Source organism: Urocampus carinirostris, chromosome 7, assembly GCF_059441175.1.
Source record: "Urocampus carinirostris isolate Australia breed hairy pipefish chromosome 7, RoL_Ucar_1.0, whole genome shotgun sequence".
NCBI classification, from domain to species: domain Eukaryota; kingdom Metazoa; phylum Chordata; class Actinopteri; order Syngnathiformes; family Syngnathidae; genus Urocampus; species Urocampus carinirostris.
Genome location: NC_142355.1, coordinates 19,064,948 through 19,087,653, shown reverse-complemented (window position 1 = coordinate 19,087,653; position 22,706 = coordinate 19,064,948). Strand labels below are relative to the sequence as shown.

General features: G+C 39.5%; 1 protein-coding gene across 3 annotated transcripts; it reads right to left on the bottom strand.

Moving 5' to 3' along the window:
• Positions 1 to 5,243: 5,243 nt before the first annotated feature.
• Positions 5,244 to 22,650, bottom strand: LOC148362552 (ubiquitin-conjugating enzyme E2 Q2-like). Of its 3 annotated transcripts, XM_088339977.1 has the most exons (14): positions 22,525 to 22,650; positions 21,847 to 22,141; positions 17,495 to 17,599; positions 17,307 to 17,429; positions 17,177 to 17,233; positions 16,938 to 17,090; positions 9,725 to 9,809; positions 9,428 to 9,488; positions 9,262 to 9,352; positions 9,119 to 9,177; positions 8,965 to 9,013; positions 8,786 to 8,881; positions 6,505 to 6,571; positions 5,244 to 6,405 (listed from the first exon to the last, which is right to left on the bottom strand). In XM_088339977.1, the coding sequence occupies exons 2-14, from the start codon at positions 22,003 to 22,005 to the stop codon at positions 6,374 to 6,376; spliced, it is 1,137 nt and encodes a 378-aa protein (XP_088196103.1). In that variant the 5' UTR covers positions 22,006 to 22,141; positions 22,525 to 22,650; the 3' UTR covers positions 5,244 to 6,373. The 3 variants fall into 3 exon arrangements, with proteins under 3 accessions (XP_088196103.1, XP_088196104.1, XP_088196102.1); XM_088339978.1 differs by lacking the exon at positions 22,525 to 22,650 and having other exon boundaries at positions 16,938 to 17,087; positions 21,847 to 22,277; XM_088339976.1 differs by lacking the exon at positions 22,525 to 22,650 and having other exon boundaries at positions 21,847 to 22,276.
• Positions 22,651 to 22,706: the final 56 nt, after the last annotated feature.

Genomic DNA, 22,706 nt, shown 5'->3' with positions numbered 1-22,706 from the left:
CTGTATTTTAAGCACTAAATGGCGCACCAGATTATAAGGCGCACCCACAGAAAATAGTCCTTTGTGATATGTACAGGGTTGGGTAGGGTTACTTTAACTGGATTACTTTCAATGACCTTTGGATTACTCCAATACCAAATATGCTAATAAAAGACAAAAGAAACTAAATATGAATAAAATGACTAAATTTTGTGCAGGCTTGGGGAGTAACGGAACACATGGAACGGCAAAAATGATGTTGGCAAGCTGTTTGGATTCATTTTCATTTTGTTTCTGTCGCATTTTATGTTAGTTTTGCCGGAGATCCAAGCGATCAAAGCCAGGGGAGAAAGCTTGCCACGTGTTGTGAGTCATTTTATTCATTATTTAGTTTCTTTTGTCTTTTATTAGCATATTTGGTATTGGAGTAATCCAAAAGTAATTGAAAGTAATCCAGTTAAAGTAATCCTACCCAACCCTGGATATGTATTTCATATTTAAAGCCCACAGGACTATACGGCGCATGGAATTAAAACCACAGTAAGAGCTACGGTTGAAAAAAAACATCCAATTAAAATAATTGATTTCATAGAATATAAATGAACATTTAATTTGGTTTCACCACTAAAATTACTTTTGGCAATAAACAATTAACTTATTAACCGCAAGGGAGCACACAAAGACCAGCCTAGCATTATTCTTATTTTCTAAATGTTATCTAATCATCTTATGTTACACCGTGATAGGAAATGCGCTGAAAAAATGTGGAGAGCGGGTAAGGCGGTTTTGATGAAATTAGTCTTACAATATATGCTGTCTCTCTCTCCCTCGAAATCTCTTGATTTCTGGACAATTTATACTCATAACAGAGAGGAAAATGAGGTACTAACTTATTTAATGCATTTTGCATGAAGTCTAGTCTAATGTACAAAACAGTCTATGGGAGCCTGAGGGTTGAGGGCAGTGGTCCCTCTAAACTGCGCGCGTGCGCAATTGTGCACTGCTCGCACATGCTCGGCGCACAAGAAAATCTAGCCAGCGCACAAAAATGAGGGCTCAAAATTACTAATTAAGAAGCGACTTAAGTCAAAGTTACAGTGCATGAAGGTAAAAATACACGGGTTCCCCTGACGTTGTGTCCTAAATGCGGTATTTTGAAGTCAATGTCGAACGAAGTTGAAAAGTAAAGTCAGTAGAGTTTGTCGAGAACCCGCTTCTTCGGCTCGGCTCACTAAACGGAACCGGCTTTTTCGGGTCCTAAACGGCTCTTCAGGTTTTTTTTACTTCTTTAATCCCAACATGACCAAATATTATGTAAAAATATGCACAAAATGACTTAAAGTAAGGGGGAGTAGAACAAAAAAGAAAAAAATACCAAAATGAAAAAGTAGTGAAAAGCTGAGAAAAAAAACAAGGAAGAGAAAAAAAGAAGGAAAAATTTAGAAAAAAGCCAGGAAAAAAAGAAAAAGAAATGTAGGAAAAAAGTAACAGCTCGGAAAAACTAAACACAATGAGATTTTTTTTTAAGGATTTTTTAAAAAAGTATAAAAAAAACACGGAAAAAAGAAGAAAAAGTTTGTGTTGCATTCAAATAATTTCCAATTATATCAAGTGAATCTTGTTGCCAACATTGTACTTCTGTTAAAAATGTGATTAAGTACAATTCTGTATCTTACAACCGACTAAATAAGCCCCCAAAAATGTTAATATTATGCGAAAAAATATGTCAGGAAATAAAAAGAAATGGATATCTTGTGAAAGAATTGTAAGAACAAACCACGTCTTTAGGCCGCACAACCTTTGCAATAGTACATGAGTCAATTCATTCAAAAGAGAAAAATAATTTTGCATTGCCGGAAACTCAGCAAAATGTAACTTGATGTCAAGTTTTGGACATGTTTGATAATGAATTATCTTGCCACACTTGGGATTATGGTTGCTGGTTGCTCACTGTTGTTTCAAGCGTTGCTCATCGACCTTGTGTGAACGCTCAGACCCGTGGAAAATTACAGGGAGGGTGGGGTGGTTTCACTTTATTGGACAGCTAAGGGAGGCATAATGCATTTGCACCTTTCATTACACTTTGGTGGCGTACTTAGCCACAGCTGGGATGGGGCAGACTGGTGGAAGTAAGATTGCCAGTTTGTGCCACGACCATCGTCGGAAATTTACACCTTTCATGCACTGAATGGCACTGGAAGCAAGGTGTGCGAGGTGTCTTGCCCATATGTTTATATTTCAATTTACCTATATAACATACTGTATATATTATATCCTATTATATCCTACTCATATAAATTATGTTTATGACTGCTTTCGGACCGGGAAGCAGGAAGTCGGAACTCATTTGCGTAGCCGATCTTTCACTTTAATTGAGAAATAAAAGTTGTCCAACACACAAACGGACCAAGGACAAAACAAAACAGGTTCAAAGGTAATCAAAATTACAAACTAGGCATTACTCAGAACAAACAGGCATGAACAGGTTTTCCTCAAGGTTAAGCAATGGTCTGGCAACGGGCAGTCCCAAAAGGAGCGTTTAAGTACTCCATAAACAATCAGTTCAATGCGTCTCAGCCGGTGTCCAGGGGCAGGGCTAGCTGGGTGCCATGACAACCGTGCGGGACATGACAGCTTTCTGCCCAACCCCAAGGTCATTGCCAGCTCACCATTCCGCAGAAGAGTCTACATTACAAAATTCTCCTCTCACCCTGGCCACCATCTCTTTGACCTGCTCCCCTCCGGTAGGATCTACAGGTCCTTCAAAATATGGACTAAAAGGCTTAGAGACCGTTTCTTCCCCAGGGCTATCATCACCCAACATAGCATTCGTCATGCGGTTTTGCCAAGCATTAGAGGAAGTTTAAGCTATGATAGATATTTGAAGTGAAGTACGTAGATTTGTGTGTCAGTGTTTGGGTAAGCGTATTCAAAGTAAATTGATGGATTTTGTTAGCATTACTGCTTTACATGGCTTTAATAATATATTACCAGTTGAGAGTCGTTCAAAATGTAATAACCTGCTCATACTTTATTTTGGACTTGGAAACGGCGTATGACAGAGTTGATAGAGAGGCATTGTGGCAGGTGATGGTAATGCATGGAGTGAGTGGAAAGTTGCTGGAAGCATTGAAGAGTTTTTATGTGAACTGTAGAGCATGTGTAAGAGTAGGGAGTGAGACAAGTGAGTGGTTCCCTGTGTTGGCTGGTGTGAGACAGGGGTGTGTGATGTCATCATGGCTTTTTAATGTGTACATGGATGGTGTTGTGAGAGAGGTGAATGCAAAAGTATTTGGCAGTGGTGTAGAGATGATCGATAACAGTGGAACGGTGTGGCAGGTAAGTCAGTTGTTGTTTGCAGATGACAGCGCTTGTGGCTGATTCTGAGGAAACATTGAGAAGGTTGGTAATGGAGTTTGGAAGAGTATGTGATAGGTGTGAGATATGTGTGAATGTTGGGAAGAGTAAGGTGATGTAGTGCTCACGTGATGAAGTGGGCATGGCGTTAGAAATAAGGTTGCATGGACAGGTGCTGGAAAAAGTTGAAAGCTTTAGGTACTTGGGTCGTGATGTGACTGCAAATGGTGGAAGGGAGTGCGAGGCATTGCACAGTGAATCAAGGAAGCGAAGGTTTTAAGTGCTCTGAGGAGAGTGATGAGCAGTATGAGTATGGATGTTAAGAGGGGACTGTATGAGAGTGTGATTGTGCCGACTGTGTTGTATGGTGCAGAGACTTGGAGCCTGAACGCAGATTTGAGAAGGAAATGAAATGCTTTTGAGATGAAGTGTTTGTGTCCGCTGCAGCCATAATCAAAGACAACAGCCATTGGTTGGAAACTGGCACGGCCCATATGGGTCTGTGACCGCATTATTAATATATATAAATATTACACTGACTTTCGTTTTCGTAAGTCTTTTTGAGATTAAGTGTTTGAGGAGTATGTTAGGAGTGACAAGATTGGATGGATTGAGAAATGAAATTGTGAGAGACAGAACTGGAGAAGTAGTGGGAATGAGCAAGCACGTGGATAAGAGAGTACTCGGTTGGTTTGGACACATGGAGAGGATGGATGAGGAGCGAATGTTGAAGAGGATCTACAGAGCAGATATAAATGGAAGGAGACCAAGAGGAAAGCTGCGATTGACGTGGATGGATGGCGTTATGAGTGCACTGCAGGAAAGAGGTCTAAATGTTGTGGAAGCTAGAGCTCTTGGACGCGTTGTAAGGGATGGGCAGGGCACCTGTACGATGCGGCAGGGGTAAACCATTGAAAGCTGTCGGGCCCTGCTGTTGAAAAAGAGTGTTTTGTGTCGCCCTGACCCCGAGTGTCATGGCCGCTTTCTTGTGTCCCGTTTCATCTGGAGGGACGAAAGCATGACCAACTTAGGTGCCTAACTTGTTTGAGCATTTCGGTTGGCCATGGTCCAAACATTTTGTGTTTCTTGCTACTTTTCCCCCTTTTTTAAATTTTCTTTGTTTTTGTATGTTTTGTCTTGCTGTTGGTCACCCCTCTTGAAGGATATGACCAGGGTAGATAGATCATCAGAGTAACAAAACAAAAAAATAGGAACAACTATAAACAAAAGGACCAGGATTCTCCAAGTTTCTTCATGTTTTGAATACCAATATTCTGATTTTGAACATAACTACAGTCTAGCAGCAGAAAGTTATCCAACACAATTCTATAGGTCACTGTGTCCCACCTCTTTGATTACAACTGTTACACAACTACATTTATACATGTTTTGTTAGCCATACTTTTTTCCCTCAATTTTAAACTGATCAACAAGTGTGAATTTTAGGATTTATTTGTGATAACTAGGCAAATCTGTGATAATTCACAATATTTGTTATCCACAGAGCCATCACCACTGTGTGCACTGAAAAATATGTATCTTACCTGTGTATAGACAAATGGGTTCTCATATCCTGTTTCTTGACTTTTCTTGTTGCTGCTTAACACTTTTTCATTTTCCTGATGTACCAACAACATAAGACAGTCTCAAAGCACTACCCTTCAAATATTATTGTCTATCATTTTTATCTTATTTTTGGCCTCGAAGTCTTTATTATGTGCTTATCCTGCAGTGCTGTCTCAAATCTCATTGAAAACCGTTAACTAAAGTGTTATAAAAGACATTAAAGGCAATTCTAGCAAATACTTAAATATTGACTGAATCAATTTGTCATTTTGTGTAGGAAAATAAGATCTCCAAGAACCGTTGACTCTGATTGGTTTAGATGTATGAAATAAAAAAAGCAGTCATCGTAAAATTCTTTATTCATAAACTTGATGCAAGCTTACAAATTACTGTACATGGTCAAAATGTCTTCAAATGAAGTAGCAACAAAAAAGTGGGATTTTTTTTTTTAAACTAAAGCAAGTTAATCGCACCCGACGACAATTCAATGTTTGTTGCTTAAATAAGATGCTGGAGTGGTGTGCAAGTCTAATCACCACTGCATGACATTAATTCTGGAATCTCATTTCTCTGAAATCTCATTTCGCTACTTGGAACAGTTTCTGCAAAGTCTGTTGATCTTCAGAGAATTGTGTGGATGTCACTAAGTGAAAGACAAAGAAGCAATGCTGCCGCACCAGGCAAATGAGGGTATGCTTCGAACCAACAAATTTCTTTATTCCACGCCCAATAAGTTTTATCCATAAGGCCCACCAGGGCAATGCAAGCGAAGTGGCCTGAAAATTATTTTATAGCCACAACTACATTTTATTCTGCAGCTAGACACCCAATTATGCTGCTGTTACTAATAGCAAGAATGATCTCGAAACAATAAGCCAGAAGAGCAACATAGCGCAATCAAGCAGAAATGAGTGCCTTATGTCGCTTCCCAGAAGAAATATTTATGTTTGTCAACAATGAGCAGATCATAAATTTTTTTTCCATTTCATCTCTATTGTTTGTTTGGCCCCAAACCGTCTGTACACTCTTAAAAAAGTGGTAATCCATTTCCATGTAAAGATCACCATCCGAACTATGACAACTGGCTCATTTATTGTCTGGGATGCTAATATTAAAAACAAACATTGACTAGATAGCTTCAAAACAATAACGGTGTACCTGTTGATTTGAAGAGAGAGAGAGAAAAATAATAAAACCACGTGAGGTGATGTGTCACTCTTAAGAATGACCTTTTAAATTTTCATTTGAAGTCCACTTTGTCAAAAGCAGCTAAAGAAGAAACATTTCCTCCCACTTTCAGACTGGAAAAAACACGATTGAGGAAATACGAACAGCGCAGGTGACGCCCTCGCGTCGGATCTGGTCTGCCAGAAATATAACGCACTTCCAACAAGTCAGATGAGGAGGGGGGGATACTCCAGAGAAAATGAGACACTTTGACCCATGTTCCCAGTGCAGTGATTGGAGCTGTTTATCCATCCTCTTTAGGGGGTGTGTACCAGCCTGCAGGGGGGAGAACCCCCCGAAGAAAACAAAAACATGTACCGTTAGTGTCATCCGTGCAACGATTGATCCCTAAAAGAGTGAGCAACATTTACATACCATTCTTTTCATGAATCTGCACAAGGGTTTTATACGACTGTTGTGCTCTGGCAAGATTGTACTGGTTCTACGAAGGGAGGAAAAATTGTTTTGAGAGACTGTTCAATCATACATTAATGTTATCGTACTAAATAAGGTACACTGTAATATTTGATGACTAGATGTCGCTGTATTGTATAGTGCAACCAAAAACAGAATACAGAGATTTAAAGTGACCGAATTGCACCAGTTTTCTTGTTTTTTCCCCCCAGCCCTTATTATTTTCTTTAGTGTTTTGGGGTACCTGTAGCAGCAAAATGGCAGACAATCTTGCCATTTCCCTTTAAGTGAGGCTCATGTTATGTCAACTAATTCCTTGTTTGTATACCAGCTCAGTAGCCTAGATGGTAAGGCGCCCGCTTTGAGACTGGGAGGTCGGTGGTTCGCGCCCCGGCCGAGTCATTCCTAAGACTTAAAAAGTGGTCGGCGGCGCCCTCTGTTGGCTGCGGCTGCATCGGCTCGCTACAACGGGTCAGGTGCAATCGACATTTCGTTCTGTGAATATTGTTACACAGAATGACAATACAAGGAAATTATTATTATTATTATAATCTATGAGGGTTTTTTGTGTGCATTTTAGTCAAATCAATATTTAATGTTTTGTCAGTGTCCTGAAAAATGTACATTTCGTGTATTCCTAAATTATTGTTTAAGAAGTAAAATAGACATGAACATTGTGTTGTGAGTTGAAATAGCAACTATATGCATGTCTGTCTATAGACATCATCATAGCTGTGCGCAGCTTTATTCTCCTACAGTCAACATAACTCTAATGGCAAAAGCAGCACTGAATCAGTTAAACTAGATAGACACAGAAATACAATTGACCAACTAAATTCTTACTTTTAATATTCTTGAGATTTTAAATCAATTTAAAAAGGACATTCTTTAATATTGTTAGACTAATGTCCAAGCACATTCAAATACAGATCCTCCCCTACTTACGACCATTCGACTAACGAAAAATGATAGATACGATAATTTTTTTCGTGAGGTGGAAAATATCTGGACATTGCTGTAATTTCGATATTGTATTGTGTACACCTTTTTCCGAGTATAGGACAGTATTGTAGTGCTTCTTTCCGCTGCGAGGCGCTGTGAGCGGTCACCCAGCATCCACCCTGAAGAAGAAATCCGTTTTCCTCTTCCCAGTTTGTGTGTTAACGTTCTATACTGTATCTCCAGCGCGCTAAAATCTTTGACATTTTTATTGTTTAATATCTCATGAACCCATTCAAAATGGTTGGTGTAAAGTGTAAAGAAGAGGCGAGCCGTTTCATTGGAAATGAAAGGGGAATAAGGAAGCTTGATGAAAATGGTTGGATTACTTTTTTCAGCCACCTTTTACCACAGAGGAGGAAGGTAGCCTAACTCTTGAAGCCCATCTTCCAAAAGTAAGTTAAACTCAACTTTATTTATCTACACAAAGCAATTTTATTTTATAAATGTTTCTTCAGTATAAAACAATAAAGTCTTTTTAGTATAAAACAATAAAGGTTACTTATACAAGCCGTAAACATACATATATAAACCTTAAACACACAAAATATAGCACTGAAGCAACTTACAAATTCAACTTACGAAAGATCACCTCGTTTGTAAATAGGGCAGCGTCTGGAATACGGGAATACGCTTGTTCTGTGATACATTTTTGGATTTCTGGGTTGCACCCTCACTCAGGCCATTGTACAGTCAGTAAACACGCTTGCTGTTAAAGTTCCGATTTAAGACAAAGTGTGATTGCAAATTTGCAATTGAGCTGAACCTAAGCCACGAAACATGCAAGGTTTACCGGGCCACCAGAACTGAGAAGAAAAAAGTCAACCGTGTTGTCGCATTCATTCTCACTAGTGTTGACGAGCCATCAAAACAACCGAATAATCACGTTATCTTCTCGCGTGAATCCACGTGATGACGTATATTTCAAAGGGTAACTGGGCCCAGGCACGTTTCATAGAGTGGGGGCCAAAGGAGGAAAATTTAGGACAATATGGAATAAATGGTCGTAGTGGGAGTTCACCCATAGTTTTAAGTCTATTTTAAGAGAAAAACTTACTTTAATACAGCATAAGTAACAGTGAAGCTTTTTTTTCCATTAAAAAATGACAATGTCAGAAATTGGTGTACAACACTAAAAGGTTTAATACAAGGTTAATACTAAATCTGTTGATGGAAACCTGCAATTATGACAAACAGATCCTGAACATTAACATGCATGGTTAATTATAGAAGATTTTGTTACCCTATTGGCTCCAAACTGAACTCTGGCCTTTCCTTTAACCAGAGTTGCATTTATCTGCATAATAACAGATTCTATGGAATAGGCACTACTCCAGCCCTGCAAAACACAAAAAACAAGCGGCAATGCCATTAGCCTCATTTCAATGGCTGCCGTGTCCAGAGATAAACTCATTAAAGCACCTGCTTTGTGAGAAGCTCCATACACAAGGCTCCTCCTCCTAGAACATAACTGGAATAATGACAATAATCATAATAATTTAAAATAAAAAGTGAACTTTCTCAAAATTAATTTGTTAAGTCAACCAGGCCGGAATAAAAGAACAGACAAACTTACCCTCCGGATAATACAGGCGCAATAACTCGCACAAAAGGTGGGTCAAAAGGAAAATTATCCTGATATGAAAAACAATAAAATTAAATCTACACAAAGCCGAAGAGAAACACAAAAGAGAAGAGGCCTAGAGAAACACCACTTACTTTATAAGAGAAATTGAGTAAAATGTAGTCCACTCCTTCTTTTTCTTTTAATACCTGTAAATCACTATGCAGCGGACTATCTGGATCTACCCTGTTACAATTAAAACACAAAACGATCAAATCGATCATGTCCACTAAATATTATGACTCAAGAAAGTCTACTTACGTCCTTAACTTGACGTCCCAGTCATAAAGGTTGTCGTTGACTAGTTCCACCGAATAAATACCTAGGAAATAACACACATAGATAGATAGATAGATAGATAGATAGATACTTTATTCATCCCCGAAGGGAAATTCACACATGCAGTTTACTAAGTACATGCGGTAAAGTAATTCATGATTACTTAAAGTCAACTGTTGTTTATACTCCTTTACTGTTGACTCTAATCTGATTCAAACAGCTGTTTCTGTACGGGGAAATAAACAAGTAAAAAAAGAAAAAGGGAGTGTTCAAAGTCACCTGTCTTGTAACTCTGTGATCTGTAAATCTCCCTGAGTTCCTTCATGAGGCGGTCAGAGGCCTGCACAGAACCACAGACTGCACCCTGTGAAAAACATATTGTGAATTATGAGGAATAGCTAGTTAAAGTAAGTTACATTATACATTTATATCGATTATTATTGCATTTTTCTGAAAAAGGCTCGTATTTTTCCTGATCACTGTCTAAGTGCTCTCTCTCAACCACCCGCCCTAGCACATACCATGAGTGTTCCTTTTTAACTTTGATGTCTCTCCTTCATCAACAAATCCCAGAAAATTGCTGGCTTGCAATACTATATAGCATAGCCAATACTATAATTACCTCCTTTCACCTTGACCACCACCTCTTTGACTTGCTCACCTCCGGTAAGCAGAACAGGTCCCTTTAAACGAGGACTAACAGGGTCAAAGAAAGGTTCACCCCCAGGGCCGTCTTCCCCCTAAACAAGCGCATAAGACTGTAAAAACTATATATCCTGCCTATATAATGAAAAACAGGCTTTTTCTTTAAATTCATTTTTTACAACTTAAGTCAGTCTCCACCACTCCAAGGTAAATATTTGCCCATTTATCCTGACATTATTTTTGTATCTTATTTTTCTCTTTTAAACCTTAATTACGTGTTGATCCTGGAGTGCCCATCTCTTATCTCGTATACTACGTCCACTTCTTTCCCATCAATGACAATAAAGATGATGAAATGAAATGATCTGCATTTATATAGCGCTTTTCAAGTCAATGACTTCCCAAAGCGCTTTACAATGTGCTTGACATTTACCGATTCACACACACTCACACCAATAGCGGCCGTGCAGCCATGCAAAGCGGCAACCTGCTTATTGGGGGTATTAGGGGTTCAGTGTCTTACCCAAGGACACTTCGACATGTAACACGGAGGAGCCGGGATTGGAATTGTGATCTCTTGATCCCAAGACGAGCGCTCTACTGGACTGTCTCAGAAAATTAGAATATTGTGATAAAGTTCTTTATTTTCTGTAATGCAATTAAAAAAACAAAAATGTCATACATTCTGGATTCATTACACATCAACTGAACTATTTCAAGCCTTTTATTATTTTAATATTGCTGAATTTGGCCTACAGCTTAAGAAAACTCAAAAATCCTATCTCAAAATATTAGAATACTTCCTCAGACCAAGTAAAAAAATAATTTTATAACAGCAAAACTAAATCAAACATTTGAAAATGTCCATTGATGCACTCAGTACTTGGTTGGGAATCCTTTTGCACGGATTACTGCATCAATCCGGCGTGGCATGGAGGCAATCAGCCTGTGGCATTGCTGAGGTGTTATTGATGCCCAGGATGCTTCGATAGCGGCCTTCAGCTCATTTGCAGGTCTGGTGTCTTTCATCTTCTTCTTAACTATACCCCACAAATTCTCGATGGAGTTCAGGTCAGGGGAATTAGCAGGCCAATCAAGGACAGTGATGCCATGGTCAGTGCACCAGTTACTGGTGGTTTTGGCACTGTGGGCAGGTGCCAGATCATGCTGGAAAATGAAATCCTCATCTCCATAGAGCTTTTCTGCAGATGGAAGCATGTAGTGCTCTAAAATCTCTTGGTACACAGTTCCATTTACTCTGGACTTGATGAAACACAGTGGACCAACACCAGCAGCTGACATGGCTCCCCAAACCATTGCTGACTGTGGGAACTTCACACTGGATTTCAAGCAACTTGGATTTTGCTCCTCTCCAGCCTTTCTCCAGACTCTGGCGCCTTGACTTCCAAATGAAATGCAAAACTTGCTTTCGTCTGAAAAGAGGACTTTGGACCACTCTGCAACTGTCCAGTGCTTCTTCTCCATAGCCCAAGTCAGACGCTTCTTCCGTTGTCTTGAGTTCAGAAGTGGCTTGACCATGGGAATACGGCTATTGTAGCCCATTTCCCGGACACGTCTGTGAACTGTGGCTTTTGATACCTGGACTCCAGCTTCAGCCCACTGTCTTTGAAGCTCCCCCAAATTCTGGAAGCGGCTCTTCTTCACAATTTTGTTAAGGCTGCGGTCATCTCTCTTGGTTGTGCAGCGTTTCCGGCCACATTTTTCCCTTCCAACAGACTTTTTGTGGATATGCTTTGAAACTGCACTCTGTGGACAGCCTGCTCTTTGAGAAATTTCTTTTTGTGTCTTACCCTCCTGATGGAGGGTATCAATGATGGTCCTCTGGACAGCACTCAGATCAGCAGTCTTCCCCATACTTGTGATTTAGTTTACTGAACCAAGCTGAGTGTTTTTAAGGCTCAGGAAACCTCGCAAGGTGTTTCGAGTTAATTAGATGATTCAGGTGATTAGTTGAATAGCCTACTTGTATACTTTTTCATGATATTCTAATATTTTGAGATAGGATTTTTGAGTTTTCTTAAGCTGTAGGCCAAATTCAGCAATATCAAAATAATAAAAGGCTTGAAATAGTTCAGTTGATGTGTAATGAATCCAGAATGTATGACATTTTTGTTTTTTTAATTGCATTACAGAAAATAAAGAACTTTATCACAATATTCTAATTTTCTGAGACAGTCCAGTACCTCCTGAGCTAGCCATCCATCCATTATCTGCCCCGCTAATCCTTAGTAGGGTCGCAGGGGTGCTGGAGCCCATCCCAGCTGTCTTCAGGCAGTGGGCGGTGGACACTGAACTGGTTAACAGCCAGGCACAGGGCACACAAAGACAGACAACTCACTCGCTCGCTCATTCACACCTAGGGACAATTTAGACCAGCCATCAACCTTAAATGCATGTTTTTAGAATGAGGGAGGAAACAGGAGAGAACATGCAAACTTCACACAAGAAGGCTGGTGGCTGGATTTGATCCCATGACCTCAGAACTGTGCCGCGGTCGCTCAAACCACTCAGCTGCCATGCCGCCCCCTATTCTAATTTTAATACATTTGTGAGTGTGTTTACATCTGGTTCTGTGTGGAATGAAACAAAAATAAATATAAACAAGAACAGAGAATAAAAGGCATCGTATTGTTAAAACTAGTCAGTTAGGTGATCATAATGGATACCATGCCTAGCAATATGAGTCTGTTATACAAGTCGATAAAAGATAAAGCAATTTACGTCTCCATTTCAAATTGATGCACAAACACCAGTGGATCGTGATTGTTGATTAGAAAACAGAAGACGTTGGAATTAGAGTTCTTTTCACCCGGGACCATCCATTTGCTTGATCCACTTTCAAATTCCTTCTCGAGCACTGTTAAAAAAAAACGTATTTTTCCCCCCCTTTTTATTTTCTTTGTTATTGTATGTCATGTGACACCGTGATTTAATGATAGGGCCTTACTATCATTGCAGCTTTGAAAGTAACGCTACATTTGGTTCACCTTCAATTTCTCAAAAAACATAGATGATTGGATGGTCTGCATTTATATAGCGCTTTTCAAGTCATTGAGGACCTCCCAAAGCGCTTTACAATGTGCTTCACACTTACCCATTCACACACACATACGCACATAACGATAGCAGCAGCAACTACCTACTTATCGGGGGCATTAGGGGTTCAGTGTCTTGCCCAAGGACACTTCGACATGTAACACGGAGGAGCCGGGAATGATACCAAGACGAGCGCTTCAAGTGTTGACAAGTCGGGCTATCGCTAGGTCTGCATCGCGCATTTCCAACGGATTGTCAAAAGCAGGTAAAAGCAGACGTCATTGGATCAGTTTTTCAAGAAACACCAGGCAAAAAGGTAAATGAATATTTCTATTTTTTTCCTTTACCCTTTACTCTGTTTTTTACAATATATGCCTCCTGTTATATGTTGATTGTGTGATAACCTAATTTTAACATGGACATTAAACTGTATTAGCGTGTTTGTTGCTTTTGAGATGGATGAGCCCCTTTGGAGTGTGAGTATTGCAAAAATTTTCATGTTATAAGGCAATGTTTGCATGGCAGTAGGGCTGCACGATTTTGCAAAAAAACCTGATTGCGATTTTTTAGACTTAAATTGCAATTTGAATGTGATTTTCAATTTTAAAGGGAAAGTGGATTTTCTGTGCTAGTTTTGTTCTTTTAGGGGAGAACATAAACATAGTGACACGCAAACAACTTGAGCTGAGGTACTTAGAGACTGAGAGTATACGACTGTAACAAAATATCAACTATAAATGTACAAATAAAAACAGAGTTGCGATTGAACAAATGGTCTTTTTGTCCTTATACAAAAGTAGAATGAAATTTGAGGGCTATTCCTTTGAGTGCAAGAAAACGATTTTGAGAGAGGCTGGCTAGCTACACGCCAACCTCGGTCAAACGCGACTTCTGCAAGATCTTTGTGATGTTTAAAATACAAGAATCACAAATGTAGCCGTTTTCCACGAGTAGTAGCTCTAAGTTATCCGTTTCATGAGTAACGGATCTGGTGTTGGTGGCTTAAGAATTGTTAGCCTAGCTCTTAGCTTTCCCTTCCGACGCCACCTCAGTCAATTCCCGAACGCGATAAAAGTCCAGACAGCACCCACTGGTGATGGGCTTTTCCTTGCGCTTTCCTGACTTTCCTCGGAGTCCGATTTAATGACTGAATTGATTTTCAGTGTAACAAGCTACTAAAGCTACGAGTTGTGGCGTTCGTTTTGGTGGCCATATGTGCAAGTGCCGCAAGACTGACTGGCAGCCTTGCACCAGCCTAACAGAGTCGTGGACACACTTCTTTGCAAACTTTGCCTCGCTTTCTTTGGTTGGTGCCATTAAAAATTTGATTGTAATTGGTCGGTGCTGTAAAACCACGAAATGGGACAATTTTTGTTGGCCAAACACTTCATCAATCAAATAACAAATGGGAACCATGAATCCCCGAAAAAGACCGCAGTGCTTTGCGGTTACACTATCTACGTCACATCGCAATATCGATACGATTTCAGTTAATCGTGCTGCCCAACATGGCGGAACAATACATTCAAATACGTTTGCCGTGGTTTCCTGTCAATTTATTGCTACAAATATATCGGAAGAAACAAAATACAGTTAGCTTTCTTTAACAATGGAGACGCACGCACAGTCTGTTGTTGCAATTCATCAATATAGAGCTTCTGACAGAATAACTAAATGTTTTATTTTCAGATTATAATGAACATGGGTGCTTAAAGACCTTCATTTTTAAAGAGAAGAAAAATAATAAAAAAGACCTGTCACTTAATCTAGAATTAGCTGATGAGTTAACCTTTCTTTATCTTTGTGGCTTTGAAGAAGTGTCTTCCCTGATTTATATATTCTTGCTCAAATAAGCTTTAGTAGTGTTAGAGAACAGGCAAAATTTTAAAATCAACAACACTCCGATTGGCATGTTATGCATATTTACAGACTTTTTCTAACACTAGTGTTGGAAATTTTAGCAATAAAAATTTCCTCATGATTGTTATTTCAAGTCAAGTCATCTTCATTTAACACTTTAATTCCATGCAAGTGTTTAGTTGAGTTCCACCCATAAGTTATATCTTAGATTATCTTTTTTTTTGAAAACAGCAAATATATTTTAAAAGCAACTAAAGGGACGTCTCTGTGTATCGTTTGGTGCCTCCTAGGTGTACAAAAACAACAACAAAATATCAATTTGAATAATAAAAAAATCATGGACTATCATAAAAACGTGCAATTTTTATAATACTCATAGGTCTAGAACTATTCAATATTTTACAGATGAATGACATGATTCTCCACCATTTTGCTGTTTCAGGTACACCCAAAAACCAATAACCTTGCGTAAGTCTGGGCAAGAAATGTAAAGAAAAAAAAGGGCAGTTTGGTCACCTTGAGTGTCCGTAGTTTCCTTGTGCTTTGCAGCACTCGTTTTTGTTAGCACTATGCAAAAGAGTGACCTCTAGTGGTCAAATATTACACAGTGTCCCTTTGAAGTCTAGCGTTTATCAGCTTAGGCCTAATTGGCAACATTTTCTACATCTTTTAAACAGATTTCTTTTAACAAAAATGTGATTGGGTGTATAGAAATTAAAAGAGTAAATTGGGGAACAAGTAGCTCTGAGTAAGCAGGATGTAGGCAGAGCAAAGCGAAAGAAGAAAAAAAACTACAGTTTTGGTAATGTTTTGAGTCCTGTTTATTCCACTAGTGAACACAAAATGAAAAATTGCAACAAGCATAGAGTGCTATTATTTGTCTTCTGACATGCTGTGCCTTTAAGAAATGAATAGATGACATAATGACTGCTCAGAAGCCATGCAGGCTATTGTGGAACAACCAAGTTTGGCGGGAATAGCAAAGCAAGTGTGACTCAATGGCTCAACCCATTTGTGTAAACATTTATCTTGTGCATAATTGATGCTCTAAATACCATTTGAGAGTAAGTACGGTAAACACGGTTTGTGACTTCATTTATGCCTGTGGTAAATTGTGTCTTTTTGGGAATGGTTTCCGTTGTATTTCTTGTTTATTAGTGATACCGCAGACATGAAAATAAAAACTTGGGAGAAGAATATGGCATTTTATAACATTTGGACATTTTGACTGTAGCCGAAACTTTAACTTTGGCAGCAGTAGATTAGGACTTTAAACAGGGTTCCTACAGATTAAGGAAAATTAAATTAAATCAAGACTTTTAAAGAAAAAAAAAAATTACAAATATTTCTTACTCACAATACATTAATGGTGCCTCATACACATTACCCCGTGCAGCTTTTAGCCATGGCAAAAAACGTTCATTCGACAGCCACTTCTCATTAAATTAACACTTTTCCATGGTCCAAAGTAAACCTCCCTGTTCGAAGCTGCTATTGCAATGTGGGTAGATCTAAAGGATGCGCCTGTTCTGAAAGGCCCAACGAAAACCACATCACAGTTCTGTTATTCTTGTCACAGGATGTAGAAAGTACGTGAATTATTCAAAATTACAATTGAAAATGTTAATAAATCTCTTTAGTTCAAACAAATACAAATCTTATTTATATGTTGACATTTTTAACACTTTCACAAATGTGATTTAAGACATTTTGATACCAATTAGGGCCTTATTTTTAGAATTAACAAGTTCAATGCCTTTTAAATCTTTTAAGCATTCGCAGGAACCCTGTTTAAAAGATTGATTAAGGACATTTTAATGCCAACTATGCCATTCAAGACATGATATTTGATACTGAGTAATAGTTCAATGAAAAGTCCACCAAGCCAAATCAATATGCTATAAGACAAACACAAAAAAAAAAGACTTACGCTCAAGTGATCTCGTCTCTGATTTTTTCGGATCTTCTCCAAAACAGCCAGGTGTTCTTTTTCAATCCCATCATCTTCAGACTTTTTGCCTTCCACCGGTTCTTCTTCTTTCATATCATAATGGTCCAAGTCTTGGTCCAGGTCAATGTCCTGCTGCCACAATGGTTCAGTGGTGTTTAGATATGAGAGTAGTAAAGCTAAAATCGTTGATATTTCCTTAAATGAAAACGCGTTGGCACCTCTCCCATTTCCTCCTCCTCTTCTTCCTCCGACGTCACCTCATCTAAAGGTCCGTGCTGTAGAGTTGTGAAACAGTGAGTGTAAGCGGAGTGAAAACACTTTGAAATAACCCATTGTTTATGCACTTGCCTTTCGCTCTTGGATAATAGGGCCAGCGGGCAGAGGCTGGTCCAGCATTTCTACATCGGGATGCTGAGGCAGGTTGTAAAGCCGACACAGGTCACAAATGAGACGCTTTAACTGCTGAAGAAGCTGCAGAGAATAGGAGACCAATTGAGCATCCCGAGACATTTTGAAAAGTTATCAAGAACACATACCAAGGTGTTTCCTTTTCTCACATCCTCCAAGCGCTCCAACACTTCTGCCAGACTTGGATCATCTGAGTCCACAAACCATATTGGGGACGTTGAAGGATAAGATTCCTGCAACAAAGCAACCTAGTGTGTTCAAACAGCTGACAAGATGATCAGGATAATTCTTTCTCTATGCTACCATTTTTAAACGAGAGTTGTGGTAATTCCAGTCATTAAAAAGTTGAATCTTGTGGTTGGCATACGCTCCAGATAATCATGAACACAACTCATCGGCTTGTTTTGTTATGAGTATAACAATCGCTAAATGTGATGTTTGTAAAACATTACAATTAGTGACAAAGTTTAAAAGGCGACAATCTGCCCAACTTAACAGAAAAGCTTTACAATAAATAGAATCGTTATTAGTAAAGAGAGTATTTTGAGGGCTAACAAGGCCAGCGAGCCTTGACATTACGTTTTGGGGAGTGGGCTGGCAAAAAAGAAAAAAAGAAAAAGAAAGCTATGGGGGCGTCGCTTACCCAAAGTTCATTTCACGTGTCGTAAAAACGTCATTAAATACTGCAAAGAAGGATACAGATGTATTTACCTCCAGCTATGTAATGGGGTCACAGTTCTGACCTTAGCAATCGAATGGTCACTATTGGCTTCCATTGAGTTGTATAGATGCAAACCTTTAGCATCTTTGAAATATATAAACACTCGTCTTGAAAGTCCACAAGAGCGTTTTTGATCATGCAGCAAACTGCGCTCAAATATCCAGGAAATTGTAGAAGACAGACGTCACACTTGCATGTGCATTCTGATGCATCTCATTGGTTAAGAGACCTAAAAAAAAATCCTAATGACATTTCATCTTACCAGTCATAAAGTTAGAAAAACACTACAACGCTTCTGCCACTGGGGGTAAAAACACTGTACAGTATTACACTCCTGGCCTAATTACATTAAAAGAGTGAATTTTATCGATACCTGTCGAACTCAGTCTTTTGCTCCCCTCATTGATTGTAATTCTCCTCATCAAGTGATACTAAACCTTACTAACACATCAGGCCACCTATTTATTCAAAACAAGGCAGACTATGTAGAATAAATATAATTTGTGTAAACAAGTTTATTTCATGGACCCAATGAATGCAAGATCGAGGATTACATTTTCAAGAGTTACTTGGTTAGATTTAGACCTGTGAAATATACTGGACGGTCTCAGAAAATTAGAACATTGTGATAAAGTTCTTTATTTTCTGTAATGCAATTAAAAAAACAAAAATGTCATACATTCTGCATTCATTACACATCAACTGAACTATTTCAAGCCTTTTATTATTTGAATATTGCTGATTTTGGCTTACAGCTGAAAAAAACTCAAAAATCCTATCTCAAAATATTAGAATACTTCCTCAGACCAAGTAAAAAAAATAATTTTATAACAGCAAAACTAAATCAAACATTTGAAAATGTCCATTGATGCACTCAGTACTTGGTTGGGAATCCTTTTGCACGGATTACTGCATCAATCCGGCGTGGCATGGAGGCAATCAGCCTGTGGCATTGCTGAGGTGTTATTGATGCCCAGGATGCTTCGATAGCGGCCTTCAGCTCATTTGCATTTGTAGGTCTGGTGTCTTTCATCTTCTTCTTAACTATACCCCACAAATTCTCGATGGGGTTCAGGTCAGGGGAATTAGCAGGCCAATCAAGGACAGTGATGCCATGGTCAGTGCACCAGTTACTGGTGGTTTTGGCACTGTGGGCAGGTGCCAGATCATGCTGGAAAATGAAATACTCATCTCCATAGAGCTTTTCAGCAGATGGAAGCATGTATTGCTCTAAAATCTCTTGGTACACAGTTGCATTTACTCTGGACTTGATGAAACACAGTGGACCAACACCAGCAGCTGACATGGCTCCCCAAACCATTGCTGACTGTGGGAACTTCACACTGGATTTCAAGCAACTTGGATTTTGCTCTTCTCCAGCCTTTCTCCAGACTCTGGCGCCTTGACTTCCAAATGAAATGCAAAACTTGCTTTCGTCTGAAAAGAGGACTTTGGACCACTCTGCAACTGTCCAGTGCTTCTTCTCCATAGCCCAAGTCAGACGCTTCTCCCGTTGTCTTGAGTTCAGAAGTGGCTTGACCATGGGAATACAGCTATCGTAGCCCATTTCCCGGACACGTCTGTGAACTGTGGCTTTTGATACCTGGACTCCAGCTTCAGCCCACTGTCTTTGAAGCTCCCTCAAATTCTGGAAGCGGCTCTTCTTCACAATTTTGTTAAGGCTGCGGTCATCTCTCTTGGTTGTGCAGCGTTTCCGGCCACATTTTTCCCTTCCAACAGACTTTTTGTGGATATGCTTTGAAACTGCAGTCTGTGAACAGCCTGCTCTTTGAGAAATTTCTTTTTGTGTCTTACCCTCCTGATGGAGGGTATCAATGATGGTCCTCTGGACAGCAGTCAGATCAGCAGTGATTTAGTTTACTGAACCAAGCTGAGTGTTTTTAAGGCTCAGGAAACCCTCGCAAGGTGTTTCGAGTTAATTAGATGATTCAGGTGATTAGTTGAATAGCCTACTTGTATACTTTTTCATGATATTCTAATATTTTGAGATAGGATTTTTGAGTTTTCTTAAGCTGTAAGCCAAATTCAGCAATATTAAAATAATAAAAGGCTTGAAATAGTTCAGTTGATGTGTAATGAATCCAGAATGTATGACATTTTTGTTTTTTTAATTGCATTACAGAAAATAAAGAACTTTATCAAAATATTCTAATTTTCTGAGACAGTCCAGTATGTGCCGAGGAAGATCACAACTTATGAGCGTAAACATAACCTAGTCGTGAAAATTGCACAAAATTGGCTCATGACGCAGCCACTATGTCAAAGGCAAACGGGCATATCATTGGCATGTATTGATGTAAGGGAGCGTGGAACGACGTCATTATGACAGAATTTCTTTCCGACATTGAGAAAGACAACTTAGATGTCTTACCACTAAAGAAGAAGCGGGTGGTCTGCCGTGACTCTTTCAATTACGGCTTTAATTTCTTTTACAGACTGATTAGCAGTTATGCGAGCGTCTTTTTAGTAGCATGAGGCTACCTCCCAAAGGCACAGTTTAGGATGAAAGTTATATTATTATTATTAAAGCTTTGAAAACTCTCTCGATGTACCGTCTTTCTTTGTAAATATGTGTAATATGTATTTGCAACTGTATATTTTTGTAATGTATTTATTTGTGACACTTATTCTGCACGAGCCAATTAAATAGAGGGGCGGAGCAAACGCCAACGCTGATGGGAAAGTGGGGACCGGTAAAAGTGAGTTTTTGTGGACACGGTGGACAATAATGGATACATATTTTTCCCACCCTTACCTTTGGAAATATACACTTTTTTTTCCTTGGATTACTATCAACAGGCACCCAGAATCTGCAGGTTTTAAGTACCTATATCTTTTTGCGTTCATTTTGGCGGCTATGAATTTTGGACTGTGTGCTTCAATGAAGGACATTTAGTTTCAATCGCGGGACTTGAAGTTTGGCTTGGATTAATCTCGTATTTGTTTGGTGTGGGTTCGTGCGGCTTATATACAGGTGCGGCTTGTGTATGGACAAAATCGGGTTTCCCCTTAAAATGTGATGGGTGCGGCTTATAATCAGGTGCGCTCTATAGTCCGGAATTTACGGTACTTTTGCGGTCCAGATGTACCCATGAAAAAAAGCCACATCTGGCTCGCGAGCCCATCGTTCGTGACTTCAGCTATAAAGGCTTAAATGGATGCAATTGGTTTAAATGGCAAGATAAATGCAGAAATCGTTCCACTTTACTCTAAAACAAATATATAATTAGTCTGACAAATCATTATGTCTGCTGACATGTTGTGGATGCTGTTGTTAATTCTGATAAATATTCAAAACGCCTTTGCGTGTGTTTTGGGACAGTTGTGGCTGTTCAAAAATCTTTATTGCGAAAGGTAAACATCTGTGATGTCTGCAAAACGCGACACTTACCGAGATAGTTCAAAAGGCGACGTTGTACTCAAGTTTATCGCGAACCTTTAAGGCGAAAGTGTGAGAACGAGTAAAGCGAATATTTGGGGGGGCTAACAAGCTAGCATTCACGTTACTTTCAGCTGGGAGCGAGCTAGCAAAGAAAGCTACTTCTTGGGTCTCTTCGCGAAAGTTCATTTTACGCGTATGAAGACTCGTCGCCAATGAAATGAACACAAATGGCGAGGACAGAGCAACAATAATCAAGTCGAAGCGGTTTGGTTTAAACCCGCGGAACCCGGAGCGAAGTGCGCCTTGTGTCGGGTTAGCTTCCTACGCAGGCAGCGCCGTGGCCCCGAAGAACTCACCGTGATGTTGCAGTGAATGATCAGCAGCTTCTCCCCCGTTACGTTAAACTGGCAACTGAGCTCGTCGGGTTTCCAGTCTATGATTCGGAACCGTTCGTGGTTGGGGTCAAAGATGGATTCGAGAAACTTGAGTTCGGCCTTCAGCCCCGACACCGACATCTTGTACTCATCTCAAAGCAAGCAGGCCGCTGGCGAGGGGAAGTCTGGGCGGAATGCAGTCGAGTCGGCTCTGCTGCGGATCTCGCATGTTAGCGTGAGAAGAACAACAAAAGGGCTGCGGGTTTTACGTCGAAACCTGAGATAAAAAGATGACAACGTTGTCTAGAATATACAAGCATGATGGATCAAAGGCTTGAAAGAAAAATATTGCCAGTGCATCATATGTTCCTATGGGGAAAAAACAATACATTGGTCGTGATATTTCAAAAAAGGTTTATCCCCCACCCCACCCACTTTCATTCCTGTTTATCAAGTGGGAAAGTGAGGTCGGACTCTGTATTTACATAGAAACTACTCAAAAAAAATGTTAAAAGTTGTTAAGCACATACAGGCAAACTTTCTTCATTTTGTACCCCAAAGTAATCACGTTGAAAAAAATCCCTGATGTTTATCAGAAAGGCCATGACAAATAAGTTTAATTGCACTATATTTCAGTGCGCCATTTTTTGATCCACTTACATCTGAGCCAGTCTCCAAGTCATCCTCAGCCACTTGCACCCCTTATTAATGATTACAACCAGAGGCTTCCTCAGACATGAGTTTCAGAGGGGGCATATTTAATGCACGAGGGGTGGGAACAACTAATATCCCCCCCCAAAACTTTGCACAGAATTGATGCACGTCAAACATAACCAACAGCT